Source organism: Aethalodelphis obliquidens, unplaced genomic scaffold, assembly GCF_003676395.1.
Source record: "Aethalodelphis obliquidens isolate GAN/ISIS:26980383/991018 unplaced genomic scaffold, ASM367639v1 scaffold73, whole genome shotgun sequence".
Taxonomy (NCBI): Eukaryota; Metazoa; Chordata; class Mammalia; order Artiodactyla; family Delphinidae; genus Aethalodelphis; species Aethalodelphis obliquidens.
The window spans coordinates 5343561-5364553 of record NW_020838017.1 but is presented as its reverse complement, the minus strand read 5'-3'; the positions used below and the strand labels follow the sequence as shown (position 1 = coordinate 5364553).

General features: G+C 42.2%; 1 protein-coding gene across 20 annotated transcripts in view; it reads left to right on the top strand.

Moving 5' to 3' along the window:
- The window catches only part of ANK3 (ankyrin 3), a 681638-nt gene that overhangs the window by 574468 nt on the left and 86177 nt on the right, over window positions 1-20993 (top strand). For 18 of the 20 annotated variants that reach the window (XM_027091793.1, XM_027091782.1, XM_027091795.1 and 15 more), the window contains 2 exons: window positions 3227-3350; window positions 8480-8582. In XM_027091793.1, the coding sequence (XP_026947594.1) occupies window positions 3227-3350; window positions 8480-8582 (227 nt within the window). Of the gene's footprint in view, window positions 1-1025; window positions 1752-3226; window positions 3351-8479; window positions 8583-20993 lie in introns of those variants that run through there. The other 2 variants (XM_027091794.1, XM_027091780.1) reach the window with 2 other exon arrangements.

Genomic DNA, 20993 nt, shown 5'->3' with positions numbered 1-20993 from the left:
AAGCGCGGAGTCTTAACCACTGGACGCCAGGGAAGTCCCAGTAGCTTGGATTTTAAGTGCACTTGTGGAAAACAGATTGACCTTCAGACATTTTCTCCATGTTACCCATGACTTCCCCTTCCATTCTTTAAAGAGTTGGAAATGATTCTTTTTGTTTATATTATTATTGGGGGGAATATTTTTCCATATGTACCAGGCAGTATAAATGGCTTCCCTTCACTTTCTGGGTATTTTCAATGTTGATTATAGCCGGGCGGATCAAATTAAAGCACCAGGTGTCGTATCGTCTGAATATTAGATGAGTCATTATTTATGCATTGATCCAGGAACCACAAATCTGTACCCCACCTCCTCAGTGCTACAGATTCACATTTCTGTATATTTAGGTAACAGTCGAAGAGATAGATGCAATATACGCAAAAGTGCTGCAGACCACTTCCTTCAAGATCATGTCCAAACCCTTGCCCCTTTCTAGGCCGACGCTCCAGCTCTTCTGAGAAAAAGCAATTGAAATTGCCTCTCCTGTGTACCCAGATGGAGGATGCAGAAGTCCGGCTAGCTTTTCCCTCCACTGCCAACAAAAACAGGGTGGAACAGCTGGGAAGGGAGGCCAGGAGCCCCAGAGAGAGGGAAGCAGCGGAACAGCGCAGTGACAGAAGCGCCTCCTTGGCCGCCTGCAGCCCCTCGCAGCCGAGACCTCCCCAGCCAACCCCGGTTCCTCCTCCTCTCCCCCTCGCCAGGGACCCCTCAAGGAGGGAGGACCAGTTAGTGACTTTAATCGCATCAGAGAATTGAAAGAGCTTGTGCTGAAGTTAAGACAATATCCACTCCGTTTTCCCGGCTTGTCTCCCTTCTTTCCTGCAGCTCTGGATCAAAAGCAGCGGTGATGGGCTCGTTCTCCAGGGCTTCTGGGAGAGTTCTGAGGCTCCCGGCCGCTTCCCTCTGCCCCACAGTTTCCCAACCTCAACCCGAGGGCAGGTCCGCCCTCCCTCCCTCCCTTCCTCCCTCTCTCTCTTTTTTTTTCCCCTCCTTCCACCTGACAGGGACCATAAATAACCCGGCTCCCAGCTGAGAACAAAGTTAAAGTTTGCCTGGAGCTCTCTGCCACTCCCTGCCTGGGCCGCGTCTTTGTTTTCTTCTCCTGTTTTTCCTCTCTACCTGGGTTGGCCGTTTCTTCCTTCAGGTTGGAGAAGAGTCGCCTCCTAATTAAATGCAGTGGCTCACTCGCCGGCCCTCCCTAGATTTCAGGCTGCCTCGGCTACCCGGTTAGGCACCGGGCATCGGTATCAAATTACCGAAAGTCTACACTGGAGCAGTCCTCATATTAACATACAAATAACTCAGGGGCTTGCATTTATGTCACCATTCGATCCTGCTAGAGGCTTGCCAGAGGAGTTTTTAATCCAATCAGAAGGAGTTTTAAAAGGATGTCTGCGGAGTGATCGAAAAGGATCTTGATCTCAATGAAATGTAGCCAGATTTGGGGGTTGGTTTTTTTTTTTTTTCCATCTAAAATATTGAAAATCTTTGAACACTGATGGGCAGGAAAAGATGTGTAATTCTTCAGTTGCTGGCGAGGAGACGAAGATGCTGAGAGGAACTTGGAGGAAGTGGTGAAGACAGTGGATCCAACCCAGGGACTGGTTTGGGCTGATTTGGAGGTAGAGCCCAAATCACTGCTTCAGGGATTCCTGGAAACATCAGGAAAACATTTGATCAGCCCAGCCCGGTGGAAATGGCTTTGCCACAGAGTAAGATCTTTCTTTAAGTCGTACTTGGCGTGTGCTGTTTTTGTTTCCTATGTAGTGAGTGTGCAAGCAGCCCAGCTGTAAATAGTTACTGAAAATAATCTCTTGGTACCGGGTAGCCGGGTAGCTATGGAAAGTTGATCTGTTTGGTTTTTACACTGGCGAAAACAGTAGTTGCTATTGGATTTTTAGACTTGATTGGTAGCTTAAAAGCTGAGCTCTTGTGGTTTCCCGAGTTTAAATGAATGGAAATTATAAACAGTGCTGAATGAAGGACTGGAAAATAGAGCTGGAGTGGGTGAAATCGCTTACCTTTGAGAAAACATAACATGTACTCCTTTGAAATCTGGCTCGGCCAGCCAAGCTTGTATCCAGTAGAACAAGAGTCAGAAAAAGGAGATAGGGTTTGCCTGTTTGTGAAAGGAACTTTTCCACAGCCCGTGCTGCATTTTGAGAAGGATGGGAAATGTCCCAGAGGGCAAAAGGCATCTGGAAAACCTGCCCTGTCACCCCTGGAATGTGGTTTATTCCCGTGTGAGGTCATGTTGTACGTGTGTAGCTAGTAAAAGTATTTTAGGCAATTAACTCTTTGTATAGGTGGTTCAAGAGCAATTTATTTCATCCTTCTTTACAACTACTGAAGCCCCCATTTGATCTCTATTGAAGGTAGAGCTGCTTTCCAAGCAGGGTTCAAGCACTGGGGCAGCTGGACTGAGTTGTTAATTTGATAGATTTTGAAACAGTTCAAAATGGATGTGTTTCAAGGTTCCCCAGTTGAGCAGTTGTAGTTTCAGATTAAATAACTTGCTAGTTTTTTACATAAACCCCAAATTGAAATCCTGGGTGTGAGAAGAACATTTAAAATAAAGTCGGTTCCCTTCCCACATACAATTTGCAGAACAGTAATGAAGAGATGCCTCTTATTTTGCAATCCAGGTCCATTCAAACAAGCTGCCCTCATCATGGTTGGGCCAGGAAAACTCTAGCTGACAGAAGAGATCAACCTTTCTAGTCAGCTGGGGCTTGAGGCAGGGAGGAAGGAGATACAGAAATGGTTTAAAATTGGTACCTAATGCCAGGAGCTCTTTCTGCTGCTTAAATTCACTATTTTTTTTTTAACATCTTTATTGGAGTATAATTGCTTTACAATGGTGTGTTAGTTTCTGCTGTATAACAAAGTGGATCAGCTATACATATACTTATATCCCTATATCGCCTCCCTCTTGCGTCTCCCTCCCGCCCTCTGTATCCCACCCCTCTAGGTGGTCACAATAAATTCACTATTGAAGTGATGAACTAACCTCTACCTATACTTTTTCCTTCTAATGGCAGTTTCAAATATTATCCGGGGGGGATGAGGGGAAATGAACATGAGAGAAATGGGTGATTGGCCAATGACCGGAGGAACAGGTTTCTCCCCAACAGACACATTTTCAAAAGGGAAGCTTCTGATTTGGGCTTGCTTTGTGCATCCGCAGGTGAAGATGCAATGACAGGCGACACGGACAAGTATCTTGGGCCACAAGACCTTAAGGAACTGGGCGATGATTCTCTGCCCGCAGAGGGCTACATGGGCTTTAGTCTGGGGGCCCGCTCTGCCAGGTATTTTATCGTTGCTCTTTTCTCACAGTTAATTTAAAACAACCATGATGTGTCATAAACCGAAATCATTTTCATTTTTCACATTATCCCCAAGTTTGCTCTTTGGATAAGGATGTGAATTTGGTGAAATGTACACATGCTCTGCTGTCTTCTTTTGTGGTTTTCAGTCCTTAATTTTATGCAATTGAATGTGTTAATCGTTTGTTCTTTTTTTCCCCACGTGGCAGTAGTGCTTCAAGCATAATAGCAAAAGAGCTCACTGGCAAACGGAGAGAACCAATCTAGGTCACATGTTTTAAAATTAAGTTTTGTTCCATAGTGAAAGAAAGATCCTCTTTTCCAATAAGTAAGAAATATTGTGTTGATTGTTCACTATTCTCTCTTCATGACTGAAAGAACAATTTATGATTGAGACTTAAAAGAGCATTCTTGGGAAAAAATTATGTATTGTTTATTGGAATTGTCTGTCAACTGAGTATCTCTTTGAAAAGTATGCCATTACTTTGTTTAGATGTTAAGAGTGAAACAGTGACTTAACCAAAAGTTACAGGTAGAATGGTAGCAAATTCAGCTCTGAAAACTGAAGCTACAGCTTTTGTATGTGGAAAGCTTTGGCTCCAGCCTGACACTGGTTGAAAGAAACAGAACCTTGTCCAGAATTTGGGGACTTCTTTTCCCTGGTTGGGTTAACAGCCTGTTTGCTGACAGTCAAGTTATTTTAAGCTAATAATTAAACCTTCTAAGCTAGCGCCCTGGGGACATTTTCCTATAGTTTAAGGATCTGTTGTTAAAAGTTTCATTGTCTAATAGTAAACAGCACTTGCCTCAAAGTAAACCTGGGAGTTTATTCTCAGTGTCCATTGATGTGGCCAGGTTAGACACTGAATTGATTTTTCTTTGAGTTAATCTTTTTTTGTTTAATAGAATTTGGAGCCTCATGTAACTTATTAGAATTTTGGCTTTATATATATATTTATAAAAGGCCTTAAAATCTCATTGTAGCAGGTGTCATTAGTAAGAAGGGGAAAATAAGTTTTTAAAAACATGTCTTATTTCAGGTAATCACAGATAACAAGTTACAACTGAAAATATTGCAGAATCTTAAGGGACCCCAAGGGAAAAGTCTATTTAGAGATTGAAGAGCTTTTGTAATCCAATAACTAGCTGATTCTCTTCCTCAGATAATACATAAAAGCTACATTTCATGACTCAATCATTTGTATATAGGGAATTGTAGCAGCTGACCTCCAGTGAGAGTTGAAACCAGTATATTGTCTCTTATAAATTTTCCACAAGACATTTCTGAGGCTTCCATACTTGTAGTTTGGATTGCACCATTCTTATTTGTTGCTATTATATGTAACTCATTTTTTTGCATTGCAACTGATGTTATGCTCAGAGGCGAATTATCTATAAAGCCGGTATGTTTCTTAAAGTACTGTTAAACTGTTACCAAGTATAATATTCTGAGTGTAACATTTAAAAAGGGATACATTAAATGTGTAACTCATTCAACCATAACATTTATTTTTCTTTTTTTCCCTGTCTGATTTTTTTGCTTTCTACTTCTTCTGTTTTTTCTAAAAATACTTAAAAATAGTCCCAAGATCAGGTAAGAAAATACGGCACCTTGACAGTGTTTCTCTGCTCTTCCTTGACTCATTTTCTCATCTTTATTTTCTCCAGCATCGTGCTGTGCTATGCTGTGCTGCCATGTGCTTTTTCTTTTTTATTTCTCTGCTCAGCTTTAGAAAATCGGTTTTGTGATTTGAGAAAATAAGCAAGTAACTAAATGTATGACAAGTAATGTTTACTTACGCAAAGTTGACTGAATACGTGAGGAATTTATTTCTCTTAACGAAGTTGTATAGTGCATGAAGTAACTGGAGAAATTGCACTGGGTTTAAAGGAAAAGTCTTGATCGGAAGGGCTGTTTGTTTGCTGGGTTCTGTTCTAAGCTGTGCTAGGTACTTCAGTATAACTTCAGAAACCTGAAGCATGTGTTTTTCTAACATTTCCCCTGTTTAACACTTAGGGTATACTGATGGCTGCAAATAATATCGTTGACCTCAGGGAAAAACAACTTAATGCCTTCCAGACCCCCATGCAAATAATCTCTCATTTTAGTAGCTGAAAGTATCAATACTTCAATATATTAAGGATTCAGAATGCAGCTCGATGCCGTTAATCGGCTCCATCTGCCTAATGTAAATTAGTCAGGAGTAGGAATTATGTCAAGTGACATTATGTAAAATGAGGACATCTTTAGACTTTTCCATTGGTAGCTCCCAATTCTAGGCTCTGTTCTTTTGTTGGCACTCCTACGTAAGTTAAAAGAAAGAAAGGATGTTTTTTAAAAAAAAAAAACACACATCTTAGATATGTTTAAAAACTAAAGTTAAAATGAACGTGTCATCATTTAAAAAAACTTGTGTTTGTTCACATATACAATAAAAAAACTGTTCTCACGTACCACCAATATTACCATGTGCCATGGGAACCAAAATTTGAAGAAATGAATATCTGATGCAGAGTGTGGAACTTCCTGTGCCTCTCAAATCACATCACGGGGGCAAAATGGAGTCTTGCTATAAGTACGTAGAAGTTGCACTATCTAATGGTCTAGCTGCCAGGCACATAGGATTATTTAAGTTAAAATGAATTAAAATTAAATAAAATTAAATGCAGCTCTTCTGTCACACTACCCGCACTTCAGGTGCTCAGTGTATTGGACAGAGCAGATTGAGTACGTGTCCATCATCTGTTGGAAAAGAAAGTTCTGTTGGATGGTGTTGAGTTAGAAAGTAGAAAGAGAATTCCTGCTTTTAGGAAGCTTATATTGCATCTGAGAGAAGGGATGGGGCTAGAAACAGGAGTAACAAAAGTTTGCAACAAAAATAGGAAAAAAAAAAAGAGTGACGGGTCATATATGATTGGGCACTGGAGGCCCAACGGTGCAAGAGGTCAGAGTCACATGGCTTACTGGGTAAGCTCTATGCAGGGATAATGCTCTTTTTTTTTTCTTCTATATCCATTTTCTGATATTGTGTCCCTCTCATAATGGTCACTTAGTAAGTATTTGCTTAATACATCAGATAATGACTCTGTAGAATGATGGTTATTTTGGAGAAAGTAAGGCTCTCATCCTAGAAGCATGTACCTAGCCATTTGTGTAGACACTTAGAATTATGTCTGTCATTTGGGGGCCTCTGTATCTTGATATAAAAATCCCCACTTTTGGATACTCTTTGGTGTCTCTAAAATATATCCATATATGCCTTTAATGTAGGCAGTGGGGGAAGAAATCATTTTGTGCAAGCACAGAATCATTCCTTAGTTACCTCTCCTTTGCTCTTTCCCCTGTCAAGCACAGACAAAGGCATGGCCAGGCCAAAGTCTGCCAGATTCGGCTGGTGAAGATTCGAGCAGCCACGTTTAAATTCAGACAGTTGATTACTTCCTAGGCGGGGCTCACTTCCTGTGGCCCTTGTCTTCCACACCAGAGAGGATGACACCAAAACCAAAGGGGCTGTGTGTCTACCACACTAGCTGTGGGCTGCCCCATTGCTAAGGAGCCAGTTCCAGACCGCTTTCTTCCAAGGAGGGCATGGCAGGAAGCCTCAGACCTCTTTCAAAATGGGAGGCAGTGAAAAGCTACCTCACGACAGCCTACCTGGTAGGGAGGCGAGTGGAAGATGGCCTCGGAGCAGCTCACCAGCCTCCATCCTCTTTGTTCTTGAAGGATCACGGGGGTTCCGCCAAGGCTCAGATGAGCTGCCACTCCAGCCTGCCTGTGTGCCCTTTGTGAATATCTGCAGGGTTACCAGCGTCCCTGACTCTATTGGTCTCTTTTTTTTTAAATTGAGATATAATTGACATATAACATTATGTTAGTTTCAGGTATATAACATGATTCAATATACATATATATTGCAAAACTGTCATCACAATAAGTCTAGTTAACATTCATCACCATTCATAATTACACATTTTTTTTTTATTATGATGAGAACTTTTAAGATTTACTCTCGGGAATTCCCTGGCGGTCCCATGGTTGAGACTCTGCACTTCCACTGCAGGGGCCACGGGTTCGATCCCTGGTCGGGGAACTAAGATCCCACATACTGCGTGGCACGGCCAAAACAAAAATCTCTCTTAGCAACTTTCAAACATACAAAACAGTATTATAAACGATGGGCAGCATGCTGTACATTAAATCCTCAGGACTTACAACTGGAAGTCACGTAAAATAAAATGTGATTTGAGAAAATGAAAATAAGCAAGTAACTAAATGTGAAGTATTCACATTTTATAACTGGAAGGTTATACGTTTTGACCACCTTCACCCGTTTTGCCCATCCCCCAAGCCCTCTTGGTATTTAGTTTAGAGGTCAAGGTGGTGAGTGGTACTTCAGGACGTCAGGACTCCTGCATTCTGGGAAGTTCAAAGCCTGTGTAGAGGATTTGAGAGAGGCTAGAAAGGAGAAGAGAAGAAGCAAAGAAAAAAAGCATACAGTAAGGAGAGACAAGATAACCATACATGGAATTTGAATTTTTCCAGGCCAGAGAGATGGCAATGAAGATAATGTAAGGTGTATTCATAACCCTCCTTCCCTCTTCACGTTTTCCATGAGAAGCCACTATAAACCAGAGCTCTGAATAGGTTAAATTCACATCTAGTTCCCAAAGCCTTATTAACGGATACATTTACAGCACCATAATTCCATTCAGTAGTGCGAGATAGACAAATATGGACCAGAAAGGGAGGAGACTCTAAAAGAAGGTCTTAACCAAGAAAAATCTCTCTAGTTATCAAATTATCTGCAGTCATCTGGAGTCATGTTGGTTCGACTGTCACAGTGAAATATCCACATTTTCACACATTTCACCTTCTCAAAGATTGAACACCAACTCGCCTAATTTTAAACAAAACCTGATCGTGAGGTTGTCTAAGCTTAAGAAATTTCCTAAAGTATAAGGGAGTTTATTTTTGATGATGTCTTTTCAAGAACGACTTTGGTTGATGTTTTTGGCCATCTTGCCTGTTCTTCAAGTTGCATGCATTAACGTTCTTTTATCCATCTCATCGTCATCTCCCACTCTTGAATGGTTAACTGTAACTACAACAGCCTCCGCTCCTTCAGTTCGGATAGGTCTTACACCTTGAACAGAAGCTCCTTCGCGCGGGACAGCATGACGATTGAAGAACTCCTGGTGCCGTCCAAAGAGCAGGTATGCGTTCTTTTGTCAAATCTTCTTCCGTCGTTAAACTTTCATTTGTATGATGGAATCACGTTCTTTGTCGCATGACAAAAACTCTGTTTCTGCATGTTTGGTTTAGCATTTGTAAGGCTTCCTGTACTGCCAGTTAAAGAAAAAATCAATTGTACCATAAATCGAAATATCCCTCTCTTCTGCATATCAATCTCATCCCACAAAGAGGAACTTAGAAAAGTTCTAGGAAAGGCATGGATACCTTTCTCATTTCTTGGCCAAATCTTGCAGTTTTTAAAAGAGACAGTTAAGGGAATTCCCTGGGGGTCCAGTGGTTAGGACTCCGCCCGCACTCTCACTGCTGAGGGCCCAGGTTCAACCCCTGGCCAGGGAACTAAGATTCCACAAGCCGTGCAGCGAGGCCAAAAATAAATAAATAAAATAAATAAGTAAATAAAAGAGAGGTAATAATAATTGGTAGCTAAAGTTGCTGACATTATCCACACGAAGGTTAGGTTTTGCTCAACAGACTACGTATGCATGTTGGAATTTGCTGAAATTGTTTTTAGCAAGTTAAAGATTAGATTGGTCATGTCTTTGGTCCCTTAGCTTCAAAGCTGCCTGGGATGGGCCTTCTCAAGGCGTGCCAGCATTTTGCTTTCTACTAGAACCTCTGCTAGGTTCATTTGGTGTTTATGCAATTTCTTCTTTCCGTTAACTGTGGTTGAATAGATACTGGTTTGTTACAGGAAGACTCAGTAACAGAGTCCTGCTGCATAGGGGCTCAGGATGGGTCATTATTCTAGATTCACACAATACCTGCTGTTAAGTGTGCACAGTCAGGAGCTGGTGATGGATGAAACTGGACCATAAAACTAATTTTGAAGGTGGCCTGTAATATTTAAACAATGTAAATGGTGAAATTATGCTGGACTTATTGATTCCCTACATAATGAAGGTAAATTGGGGCAGACGAATAAGTGATGAACACTTATCATCACCAAGTTAGAGGTTAAGCCGCGGGTCGTCACACCTTGAGGGTTCCCATCTGTCTGGAGATGCCGACTTCCAGACACACAGATGTATGTTGTACTTCATAAGGACCTACAATATGTATGTTAATGCTTTATACTCTCTGGAACATTCTTAGCAAGTAGGTCTTACAGAGCTGACTGCAGCGACTCTTCAGTGTTTGGTCAAAAAACACCCTCTGTAGAATGATTATGGGTACATGCCATGGTTTAAATGGGCGTTAGCACCAGAGAAAGCACTTATCTCAAATGATGAAGCTAAGTTCTTGGGTGTAAAGTGTTGCCCAGGTATTGGTTGAGATTTTCTGAAGAACTCTCTGCTTGGTTGGCCGTGGTCATTATCCTAGTTGGGTAATCCTGATCTCTTTATGTTCCCAACTGAAATGAAATGTCAGTGGATGTATTGCTAACACTTAAAAGTGTAGAAATACGTGAAATTCTCTGTGCTCTAAGGGAACCCCACAAAACTTACAAACTTGCAAAAGGAGATTCCGTGAACATTTTGCTATTATTGTAATGGAGTAGCAGATTGTCAGTTGACCCTAATTATGGTTTATATTTCTGAATATATACTTGTTTGGGGGGCAAGGGCCTGAAATGGAGGCCGCCACCACCATTATCACCGTGACCTCACCTCCACTGCCACCATCACCTGCACCGCCATCTCCACCACGTTTACCACCATAGTTACACAGCCTCGCAATTTCTGCACATCCACCTTAAAGTAAAATATAAATGCTTGCGATGCTACAAGGTTACAAACAGGCTTCTGAGCGTTCTCACACCATTACCTGTCAGCTACTGCCGAGACCTACTTACTCAGGTAGAATGGCGGGGCAACATTTACTCAGAATGAAGGATTCGTGAAAAGAAATGAAGGCTAGAGAGAACGTCTGAGGTAAAGCTGATGTTCTTTTGTATAGTTTGTTCCTGCTCCAATTTCAAAAATACCTCTGTGGACATCACAAACCCTCTGTGGGCCAGTCAGAAGAAAGGAGAGCTTAGGACACCTTGAAAGCTTTACAGATAAATCTTAAGTTGATAACTGCAGAAACAGGAAGCTGCTTTCTGTAATGGCCACAGAGAATCCGTGGTCTGACAGGCATTTCTCATGGAACGAGCACGTTTAATGAGCACATCACATGACTCCACGATAAATTCACCGGAGACTTGGAAAAAAAGATAGGAATATCGTAAAGACATTTTAGGGACAGTTGGGGGGCATTTGAAAGTGTACAAGCTATACTGTTAGGAAATTATCGTTCATTTTCCGAACAGTGATAATAGTATTGAAGGTATACAGGGAATCTCTCTCTTCCAGGGGTATGCATGCTGAATTTTTCAGGAATGAAGTAATCTCTGTCAGCTATTTATTTTCAGATGGTTTAGCCAGAAGTGTATGCATGGAGTGAGAGAAAAAAATCAAATATGGCCAAATGTTAATTGCTGAATCTAGGCTGAGTGTATATGAATATTCCATATACAGCTTTTTCAACTTTTTTATTTTGTATTAAATTAAATTAAAATGAAAACTTGGAGGAAAGGGGAAAACAAATTCTGAAAGAGGTGTATTAACTTATTTCATCCCATATCTCATTTATCATAGAAGAGAGCGAAAAGGCTAATTCCTCAAAAGAGAGGCTTTAAGAGGGAAGAGTCTAGTTACACTGGGCATGACTCATGAGAAGCATTTACTTCAGAAGTGCATTTAAACACTTTATGTTAGAATTAAGTGACAAAAAATTATTAGTGGATGTCTATCATGTCTCAAAATCTGCATGGATAAATTTCAAAATGGAGTTTGTCCGCAGTATTGATTTTGTCTGAAAGCATGCAAGAAATCTGAAATATTTAGAATTCCTAAATTTAGCAATGATATATGACTTACTGTCCGATTTAAAACTGCCTTGTCATTGCCCAGTTAAAGTTGCTTTGACAAGAAAAGGTGAAAAATGAATAAAAATTAACTTAGCGTGAGTCTTGTTTTTTTTTTTAACAAGAGTAGAGTTCACCCATACAAAGCAGAGTTGCCTCTTTATTATGCTGCTTCTGATTAATCTGTTTGCACATTAACCACAGTTAAAGTACAGTTGAGGTCCAGGGTGGTTAGGCCTGCCACCCCCATGTTCCTAAGAACCTGTGCTGGTTTGAAGGCCGGTGTGGAGGCCAGAGGTGTGGAGGCCAGAGGTGTGGAGGCCAGAGCTGGGGAGTAAGGCTGAGAGAAGGAAGCCCATCCCCATTCCTTGCTGGGCCTTAGTCATGATTAGTTTGTAAACTACCTAATTCCCCCATGGATATTAAGAGTTGACATGTTTGTACTGTGATATTGGATTATCCATGAACTCTGTTTCCCTTTACCTTCCCTTTACCTTGTAATCAGGAATCACCTGTAGATATGCTTCTGAAAATGTGTATGTAAATAAATCATGTCTTGCATTTGTCAGAAGGTTTAATTATTTAAGGCAGGAACACTCAGCCCCGATTGCTCCCAAGAACCACCCGGAGAACCTTTAAGGTCATGGTTGTTCAGTTCCTCATTCCGGGGCCCTGGAGGCCTTGTCATGCAATTTTTAAACGCACCCAGAGTTGAAAGCCCCTGATTCCTAGTCAGAGTTCTTAGTTGAGGGCACACATTGGAATCCCCAAGTGGCTCTTCGGAGATTAAGATGTGCACCGAATTGGAGTCTTCCTGGCTGGGTTCTTGGGCACATGTGTTTTTCAAAATTCCACAGATGATACTGGGATGCACCTTTAGTTAGGAACCGCTGCCTGAAAGCAACTGTGGCTGGGATCTTTTTGTATATTGGTCAGTCAACCTCTAACGTATTTGTTTTATAAGCTGGGATTTGTGTGTGTCAGGATGTCTTAGAGTAACATCTGTTGCTCTAAGAAACATTCCTTTCCTAATAGGAGGTAATACAGAACAGGGTTTACTCTCAAGTGAAGTCTGGTTGTCGAGGATGAGTGTGATAGACAGGTTCTTTCATTTCTTCTGACCTAACTATTGAAAGCAACTGTCTGGTATGGCTCTTGTAATTGCCGTGTTGTGATCCAGGTCAGTCAGTCCCCATTGACATAAATGGAATACTGTTCATTAGATGCCATGGCATCGGGAGATAAGGTGGTGATGCTTGTGGTGATGGTGCTGAAAACAGCTCCTACTATGTGCCAGGCAGTATTCTAAGTGTTTTGGAATTAGTACTGAACAGTTTAGAATGAACTCATTTACGTTGCACAAAAACCCCTATAAGATCATTTCTCTGCTCCATTAAAAAGATGAAGAAACTGAGGTACAGACAGCTGAAGTAACTCACCCCAGGGGACACAGCTGGTAAGTGGCAGGTAATCACTGGCCATATGGCTCTAGGTGGCCTCCTTTTTGCCTCCTTTTTTAAAAAAATTTTATTGAAGTATAGTTGCTTTACAACGTTGTGTTAATGTCTTCTGTACAGCAGCGTGACTCAGTTATACATGTATATTTTCACACCACTCCACTCTCTATCTGCATGATTCAGTGTGAGAAGGGAGCCAGCGGAGAACTTCATGCTCTGCCCTCCAGGATCTCAGGCTTGTTAGTATTCTTAACATGGGGCGGTACCATCCTCTGTATCCCTTTTGTTAGCAGGAAAGATTATATTTAGACACATGTTCTTCATTATGCTTGTGTCTAAGTTCTTATTGAATGTGCTTTAAAAGGAACTGACAACAGTTACAGCTTATATTCAGCAGCAAGTTACGAAAATTATGGAGAAAATTATTACACTAAAAATTATGGCATAGAAGCCATCTTTAAAGGAGTGGAAATAGTTGGCCTTTACATAGATATGAAGTAGAAGGTATACTGGGGCTCTAAAAATACTGTGCAGGCTACCCAGTTAATTACACTTCCCTTGAATGACCCCACAAGTCATTGGGATGTGTACTGTGGGCAGAAACATTTAATTCAGCATCATTTCTGGCAGTTACTCAAAGATGGGAGAAGAGCAGAAATCACTTAGGGACATGGGTTTTCACCTGCAGACACCCATCCCACCTTCTTTAGGTGGCAGTGACAGGATCTGATGCTCAAACCCCTACACCCACTCTTTTCTCAGTCAGTGTAGTTTAGAAGGGGCTGAATCCCTCCCTCTCCTCTTCCCCAAGGATGGGCCTCAAACCTGGCCATTCAGAGGATTCCTTGTCCTGGGTTATAGTGATTACATTGAGGTGAGATATAAAATCTCAGCCAGCCTAATGAGATTTTGTCTAGCCTTCGGGGTTGCTAAGCTGTAAAGGTGATGTAAACCCAAAGCTCCTGGGGATGGAGCATGAAGACAAAGAATTCCTACCATCTCTGAGCCGCGGCTGGATGCAGCCATGCCTGAAGTTGCACCCCCAGACTTTCCCACTATATAAGCCAGTACATTAATCTCAACCTGCCCCCACCCCTGGGGTGTCTTAAGCCAGTTTAATTTGGGCTTCTGTCCTCACTAATATGCTTGTTCTTGGTGGTGGTCAAACCTGGCCTGAACAACCACCTATCAAGGGCAATGTAGAAAGTCTTCTAGAATCTCAAAGTCCAGTTCAACCTTGAGATTCTGTTAGTTTATGCTTTCTCTCTAGGAATAAATCTAATTTTACCTAAATACAAAGAAAATGAGGGAACTCCCTGGCAGTCCAGTGGTTAGAACTCCATGCTTCCACTGCTGGGCTCCCGGGTTTGATCCCTGGTCAGGGAACTAAGATCCCACAAGCTGTGTGGCACAGCTCAAAAAAAAAAAAAGAATAAAGAAAAATAATATATTAAAAAAAAATGAGCTGTGATTTAATAGCTAGCAACCTGGGTGTTTCCCAGCAAAAATATCTAGAAAGGCATTCTTTACCAGTTGATCACTAAGGAATGAGGATCTTCCATGCCTTTCAGTTCTGTTGACATACATGCCATGTGTCTACAAAAAGAAGAGAAAACGGGGCAGCTGTGGGGCCCTGTCCCTCTCTCGTTAGGTTGCTTTCATCTTTCAGACTTCCCTTTTCAGAACAGATTCGCCCACGTGGTTTGTGCCTAAGGGGACTAGTCGCGGGGCTTCCAATGGTGACCAGTTTGGAAGATGTAACTAAACTAGTGTGTGAACAGTTGCACTGGCTCTTGGGTAATAGTGGAGATCATTCTGGAGCCAGTAGTGGAGGCCTCTTGATAGCCTCCCTGTACCTCAAGCAGCTGTTACCCCTAACTGTTACCACCCCCTAACTCTTCGCATTTATCTCCCAGTCTAGGATTCCAGATCCTTTGGGTTGGACTTGGTCTTTTGGCAGGCTAAGGATGATCTCATGTATATTTAGTTACATATTGTGCTGTGTACTAATACTTGGTATATTAGCAAGGAATGTGCAAATTGGAGAGTTCTTTGGGAGAAATTCATGTTTATTTTTTCAAGACCCACCCTTTCCCATGACCTCAGTAATAGAAAAGGAGAGGAATGAACAACCCAACAGGCTGGTTATGCTAATAATCCTTCCTCCTGTCCCTGCCAACCCCATTCCACCCCTGCCCGCCCCCTTCCCCCTCCATCGGCAGATTAACTTTCCTTTTTCTTTCCTTGAAGCTAATTTCTAAAGGGCTCTCAGAAATGTGCATGGTGGCAGAAGGTCACCAGCCTGGGATTAAAGATTTTCTAGAGATAGTCGCTTGGAAGATAAGCACCTTTGACTAGTGATATTTAATATCCTGCTTTTTCCTCTTCAAGGTGCTTTGCCAGCATTACTTAGGTGATCCACTCAACACCTCTCACAGATTGGTCATCAAGATTACAGATTTTTTTTTTTTTTTTTTAAATGCAGAGAGGTTTGTGTTGTCACTTAAGGTAGTACAGTTCATGTGGATGTCTTGAGCCGGATGCTGATGTGTTAACGCTCTCAGCTTCTATGCTGACCTTGATTCACCTTCCCTTGTTGAAGTTAGTAGCTAAATTATCTTGAAATCAATCCGATTTGGAAATCTCCAGAACGCAACTTCATTTTGGTTTGTATTCTGGTCTCAAATAAGTCTTGGGGGTTATAAGAGTTGATTTCAAGAAAAGAAATACTTTAGGGGAAAAAAAGACCTGCTTTAGTAAGCTCTTAATTTGTATTTTATTTTGCTACTTGAATGAGGTTTTCTTTTATGGAATTTAAAGTACACATGATGTTTTGAAATACGTCTTCATTGTGAAATTATGTCCATGGTCAAGCTAACTAACACATCAGTCACCTCCCATAATTACCATTTTTGGGAGTGTAGTGAGAACACCTGAGATCTACTCTCTTAGCAAATTGCAAGTATAGAATACATTTTTATTCATTGCAGTCACCGTGCCGTGCATCAGGCTTCCAGAATTTCTTCATCTTATAACTGAAAGTGTGTCCCCTTTGATCCATATCTCCTCTTTTCCTCCACCCCCCCAGCCTATGGTAACCACCATTCTATTCTCTGTTACTATGAATTAGACTTTTTTTTCTTTTAAGATGGAATCCATTTCTTAAAAGAATATTTCCAGATAGTTGTGGTGGATGTCCAGACAGACCTACTGTCTATTTCAGCAGCAGTTTGCCATTTCACTCAGTATCTGCCATAGATCATGATAATTATAGTACTCAGGGCAGCACCTGTCATACATTTTATTAAACGGATCATCTCACTCTGTGCTTTCAGCCACCTTACGGACTAGGTATTATCAGTACCACTTCACAGACAAAAGAGCCTGGGACCGAGTGTTTTACTTGTCCATTGTCACATTAGGTGACATTTGGTGGTGCAGCTGAGAATAAAACTTAGGTCTGATGGCTGCTTGAACCCATTCTGCTGCTGCCCTAGGCTGCAGTGCCACTCTCATAAGCAAAGTACGGCAGCCTGAGTGAAGCATATTCAGCTGGAAGAGTCAGCGTTTAGACAAGTATTTTGTCACGGCCAAAAGGCCACTATTATTTGTTAATCCAGCAGGCTACTCCCTATACTCTGATCAAACATACACCATCCTAAAAAGCTATATACGGGGCCACAGTGTTATATAAATTTAAGAAATAAGTTCAATTATAAAACATCTGGGAGCATCAAGATTATTATTATTATCTGTGATTCTGTTTGCATAGCAATTTAGAATTTTCATATTCCTTGGGTCATTCCATTCTTATGGTGAGTTGGGGCAGTTCACATTATCCACCCATTACTCACATGCAGAAATGAGGTTTTTTTCAGTGAGGTTTCTTGACCTTCCAGTCACTGGTCTATGAAGTGATGCAGCCCAACTGTCTAGGGGATCTGACACCCACATGGGTCCCCCTGCCCTGGCCCTGTCCGATGTGTGGCCACAGGCTCAAGTTATCCTTGACAAGGATAACTACTAAAGCCACCGAGTGCTGGGTATTGACTTTGAGAAGCCTTTGCTCTCCTGGGCTCCCAGTCTGGTTACATCATCCAGCTGTTTCCCAACTAGATCGTGTTTACAGTTTTTCAGATTAGATGCACTTCATTCTCCGTGGGACCTGTTGCTGTGAGTTTTACCTGGGGCCGGTAACATTAGCAATATCAAGACCACCAGTTCATCCGCAGGACCACCTTCTGCCAGGGGTAGCCAAGCGGACAGACAAGGACCTTAACTGGTGTCATCCAGCACTGGAGGTTGACAGTCAGCAGCCTGGAGAATTAGCTGATACTGGAATGAACTGGATTTCTTTTTCTTTTCCTTGCAAGTACTTTCTTGCCTTCTACCTCTTTTCTTCTGTGCCTGGACATTTATTTCCAGTCCTGGGCATTTGGGTGTGTCCTCATTGGTGAGGCCAGTGTGTACTTGCTCTCCTCTTTTCTCTGATGAACAGGGCTAGTGAGAAACTATTTTGGGAAAGTATGAACCTCTTGGAGACAGTGATATCATCGTTAGTCAGGCGTTGGACTCTATTGAGTAATGTGCATTTTGATTTTAATAGTATCCTTGATATCACTTCCAAGATGAAAAATGATGTGCTTATTCATAATCATTTTTGACTTGGGAATAAAAGGTCTTCTTAAGTCAGTGTGAACTTTTCCTTAACGTAGTGTTCCACTAAAGCCACGCAGCACCGGGTATTCACTTTGTGTTGTCAAATGTTTCAAGTCTCTCTCTGAACTTCAGTTTCCTCATTTGTAAAATGGTATATTATCTCCCAAGGCCACTCCGTCCTGAAGAGTCAAAGAACAAAGTAATGTAAAGGCCTAGGATAGCCCCCAACATTGAGTTGACAGAGTAGGTTGCAGTATTGCTGTTAACATAGACATTTAAATGTTTTTGAGTCAATAAATAAGACTAAGGCATTTAGAAGGTGCGTCCTTCTAACTGAATGGGCTGTGTTGATTTCATATAGGCATCCTGTGTATATAACTGTAAAGGACCAGTGCTGGCCCTGGAATATGTTTGTTTTTGCTCTGCTTTCTCCACAAATTATCAGATTTTATCAAATGAGCTCACATAAATAAAAGTCCTTTGACAAGTAGGAGCCACTGGAAAAAAAAAAGAAAAATAGAAGCGATCATACGTATGTCCTTTGAAAATCCTTTGAAAAGTAGAAGCGACCACAGCCTGCCAGCCCTGGCCTTCGTGCCAGATTTCTGGTGTACGTTCTCATTTAATCTTCCTATCAGCCAATCATCAATTTGAAAATGAGGAAACTGAGACTGAGAAAAGTTCAGAGACATTCTAAGGATCATAAAAGCAGTAAGTAATGTTGGGGCATCTCCAAGGGGGCTTTTAATAAATAAAGAAAAAGAACAGTCAGAGGCAAAATACCTCCTTTATTCCTGATGGAGGCCAGGTTGAGGGCTGGCTGAGTGTCTGAGCCAAGTGGGCTTGGTAACTGAACCCCTGAAGTGAGCAGACCCCCTACCCAGTGGCCAGCATCAGTGACCCAGGGCAGGCAGCCCCCTCACGGAGGTCTGTTTAGGGGAGCAGAAGGGGGATGTCTGCCCTCTGTGACCAAGCTCAGGCCCATGAGAGTGAAAATTGGATCTGAGAGGAGCCTTCCCAGCTACCTTTCCCAAATCTACCACTTAGATAAAGAAATCACATTTCCTGAACATTAAGGGACAGGGCGAGGCCCACAGTGACACAGTTGAGTGGCCTTTCTAAGATGGAAAGCTTAGGAGTGGGAAGGAAGTGCTCTCTATTCACAAACGGCAAAGGCAGTTTTCAAATCCCAGTCTGCGCCTCAGGTCTAAAGCCAGTCTTTTCCATGAAGCCCTGGGAGCACCCCTACTTGCTGTGGGAAGTTTAAGAGCCATCTCTAGTTCATCTTTTTTAACCATCATCACACGTAGTGACCTTTTTATCATTTTAAATGTCTATTGGTTCAGTAACCAAACAGAAGAAGAGCTTCTCCTGGTACCATGGTACCAGGCACAATGACGTGTCACAACATCTTGAAATTCATATTGTTGACTACAATAAGTAAGCAGATCAAACGGCACGTTTCTGTTTTAAGTAAACATTAGTCTGTAGAAAAAAGTGTTCAGAGACAGGTAGCTTGCAAACGAAGCTACCACTTCATCTCTCTAAAAATCATAGGCTCAGATGGAGTGCCTTATTTTTGTGTCTCAATGCATGCATTGTAGGAAGAGCATTTTATTTGTCTATATTTAGGTTATTAAAATTGCTAGGCCTGCCCATCAGCCTCTGCAAAACCCTATGGAAAAAAAGAAAAACTGGGACAAATATCGGGACCTATGGCTCATTGCTTTGAACAAGTCTTTTAATTGATTCTACGTTTGCTCATTTGTGTTATGACAAAGTTCCTGTGAGTGACTAGGAGGTGTGAGAGTCGGGGAGTTAGAAAGGAGTCAAAGGGATCCCCATGTGCTGGCACACCCCAGCCTCGATAAATATTACATGACGGCGGCCATACCTTTTTGTGGGATACAATTCATTGTTTCAATAATTAATGTCGCCAGCGCATGTTGCTAAGAGCACCAAAGGTAAATAATTTACTGTAATTACCAAAGAGGAGTGATATTATTTATTGCTTAGAACTTGAAAAAGAATAGGTCTTTTGGAAAATAGCCCTGGGGCTGCCCCAAATGGAGGAATTGCAGTTTGCTGAAAAGTAAAGTGAGCAGCACCGCCTACTTTATATTACATATTTTGCCCCACTCTGAGGGTGGGTTGGTTGGGGTCTTTAAAAGTCAGTAAAATTGGGGGCTTCCCTGGTGGCACAGTGGTTGAGAGTCCGCCTGCCGATGCAGGGGACACGAGTTCGTGCCCCGGTCTGGGAAGATCCCACATGCTGCGGAGCGGCTGGGCCCGTGAGCCATGGCCGCTGAGCCTGCGTGTCCGGAGCCTGTGCTCCGCAACGGGAGAGGCCACAGCAGTGAGAGGCCCGCGTACCGCAAAAAAAAAAAAAGAAGTCAGTAAAATTGGTAAATGAGGCCAGATGAAACCAACACCTAATCTTTGGTTAACTCATAAAGAATTTGGGAACTTTCTGAAGTGACGTATTCATCTTTGGGGGTTAGGACCCTAGTTCTGTAAACTCTTTGTTAACACCATTGATCGCATACCCATCCACCAGATGTGTCCTCTCTCACCGAAGGCACAGACAGCTGCTCCTCATTCATTTTCGCATTTTCCTAGGATCTAGGCAGGACAGTGACTTACACATAAGTGCTCTGCAAATTATTGTTCCATTTGATCTCAGGGCTTTTTTTTTTTTTTTGCGGTACGCGGGCCTCTCACTGCTGTGGCCTCTCCCATTGCGGAGCAACAGGCTCCGGACGCACAGGCTCAGCGGCCATGGCTCACACGCCCAGCCGCTCCGCGGCACGTGGGATCTTCCCGGACCGGGGCACGAACCCGTGTCCCCCGCATCGGCACGCAGACTCTCAACCACTGCGCCATCAGGGAAGCCCTGGGCTATTTTTTTAATCTTTGTAATTCACGGTAATTTTTAAAATTTAAGTTTTCTTATTATGAACCTTACACACACGAATAAAAAGTCATCACCTGTTTATTTATACCTTAGACGGAACCCTGTGGAGATTTTCCCCTCAGCTGGCCTAGATTTATACAACCTATGAGCTATAGCTCAGTCTAAAACTGTGACTAAGCTGATAGCAAGCAGCAAAGATCTTTTTGGAGTAGCATCTTCAAGGAAAGATCCAAGCAGCGTGGAAATGAATGTGTTAAAGTCGCTCCGACTGGATTAAGGGTCTCCTGGCCAGCGAGCATCTTCCCTTTGTCTCAGCAGGCCCCCAGCTGGCACACGGCCTCACACTTTGCTTCCAAATATCTTGGCCTGGCCATAGGATCTGGTGTTTTAAAGGAAAGAGGCACATGAAGATTTCCCCTGTCTGCAACACTCTGGGCAAAGAATGATCTTTGGCTGTTGCAACACGTGAGAATTAACCGTTCAAATAAAGGTC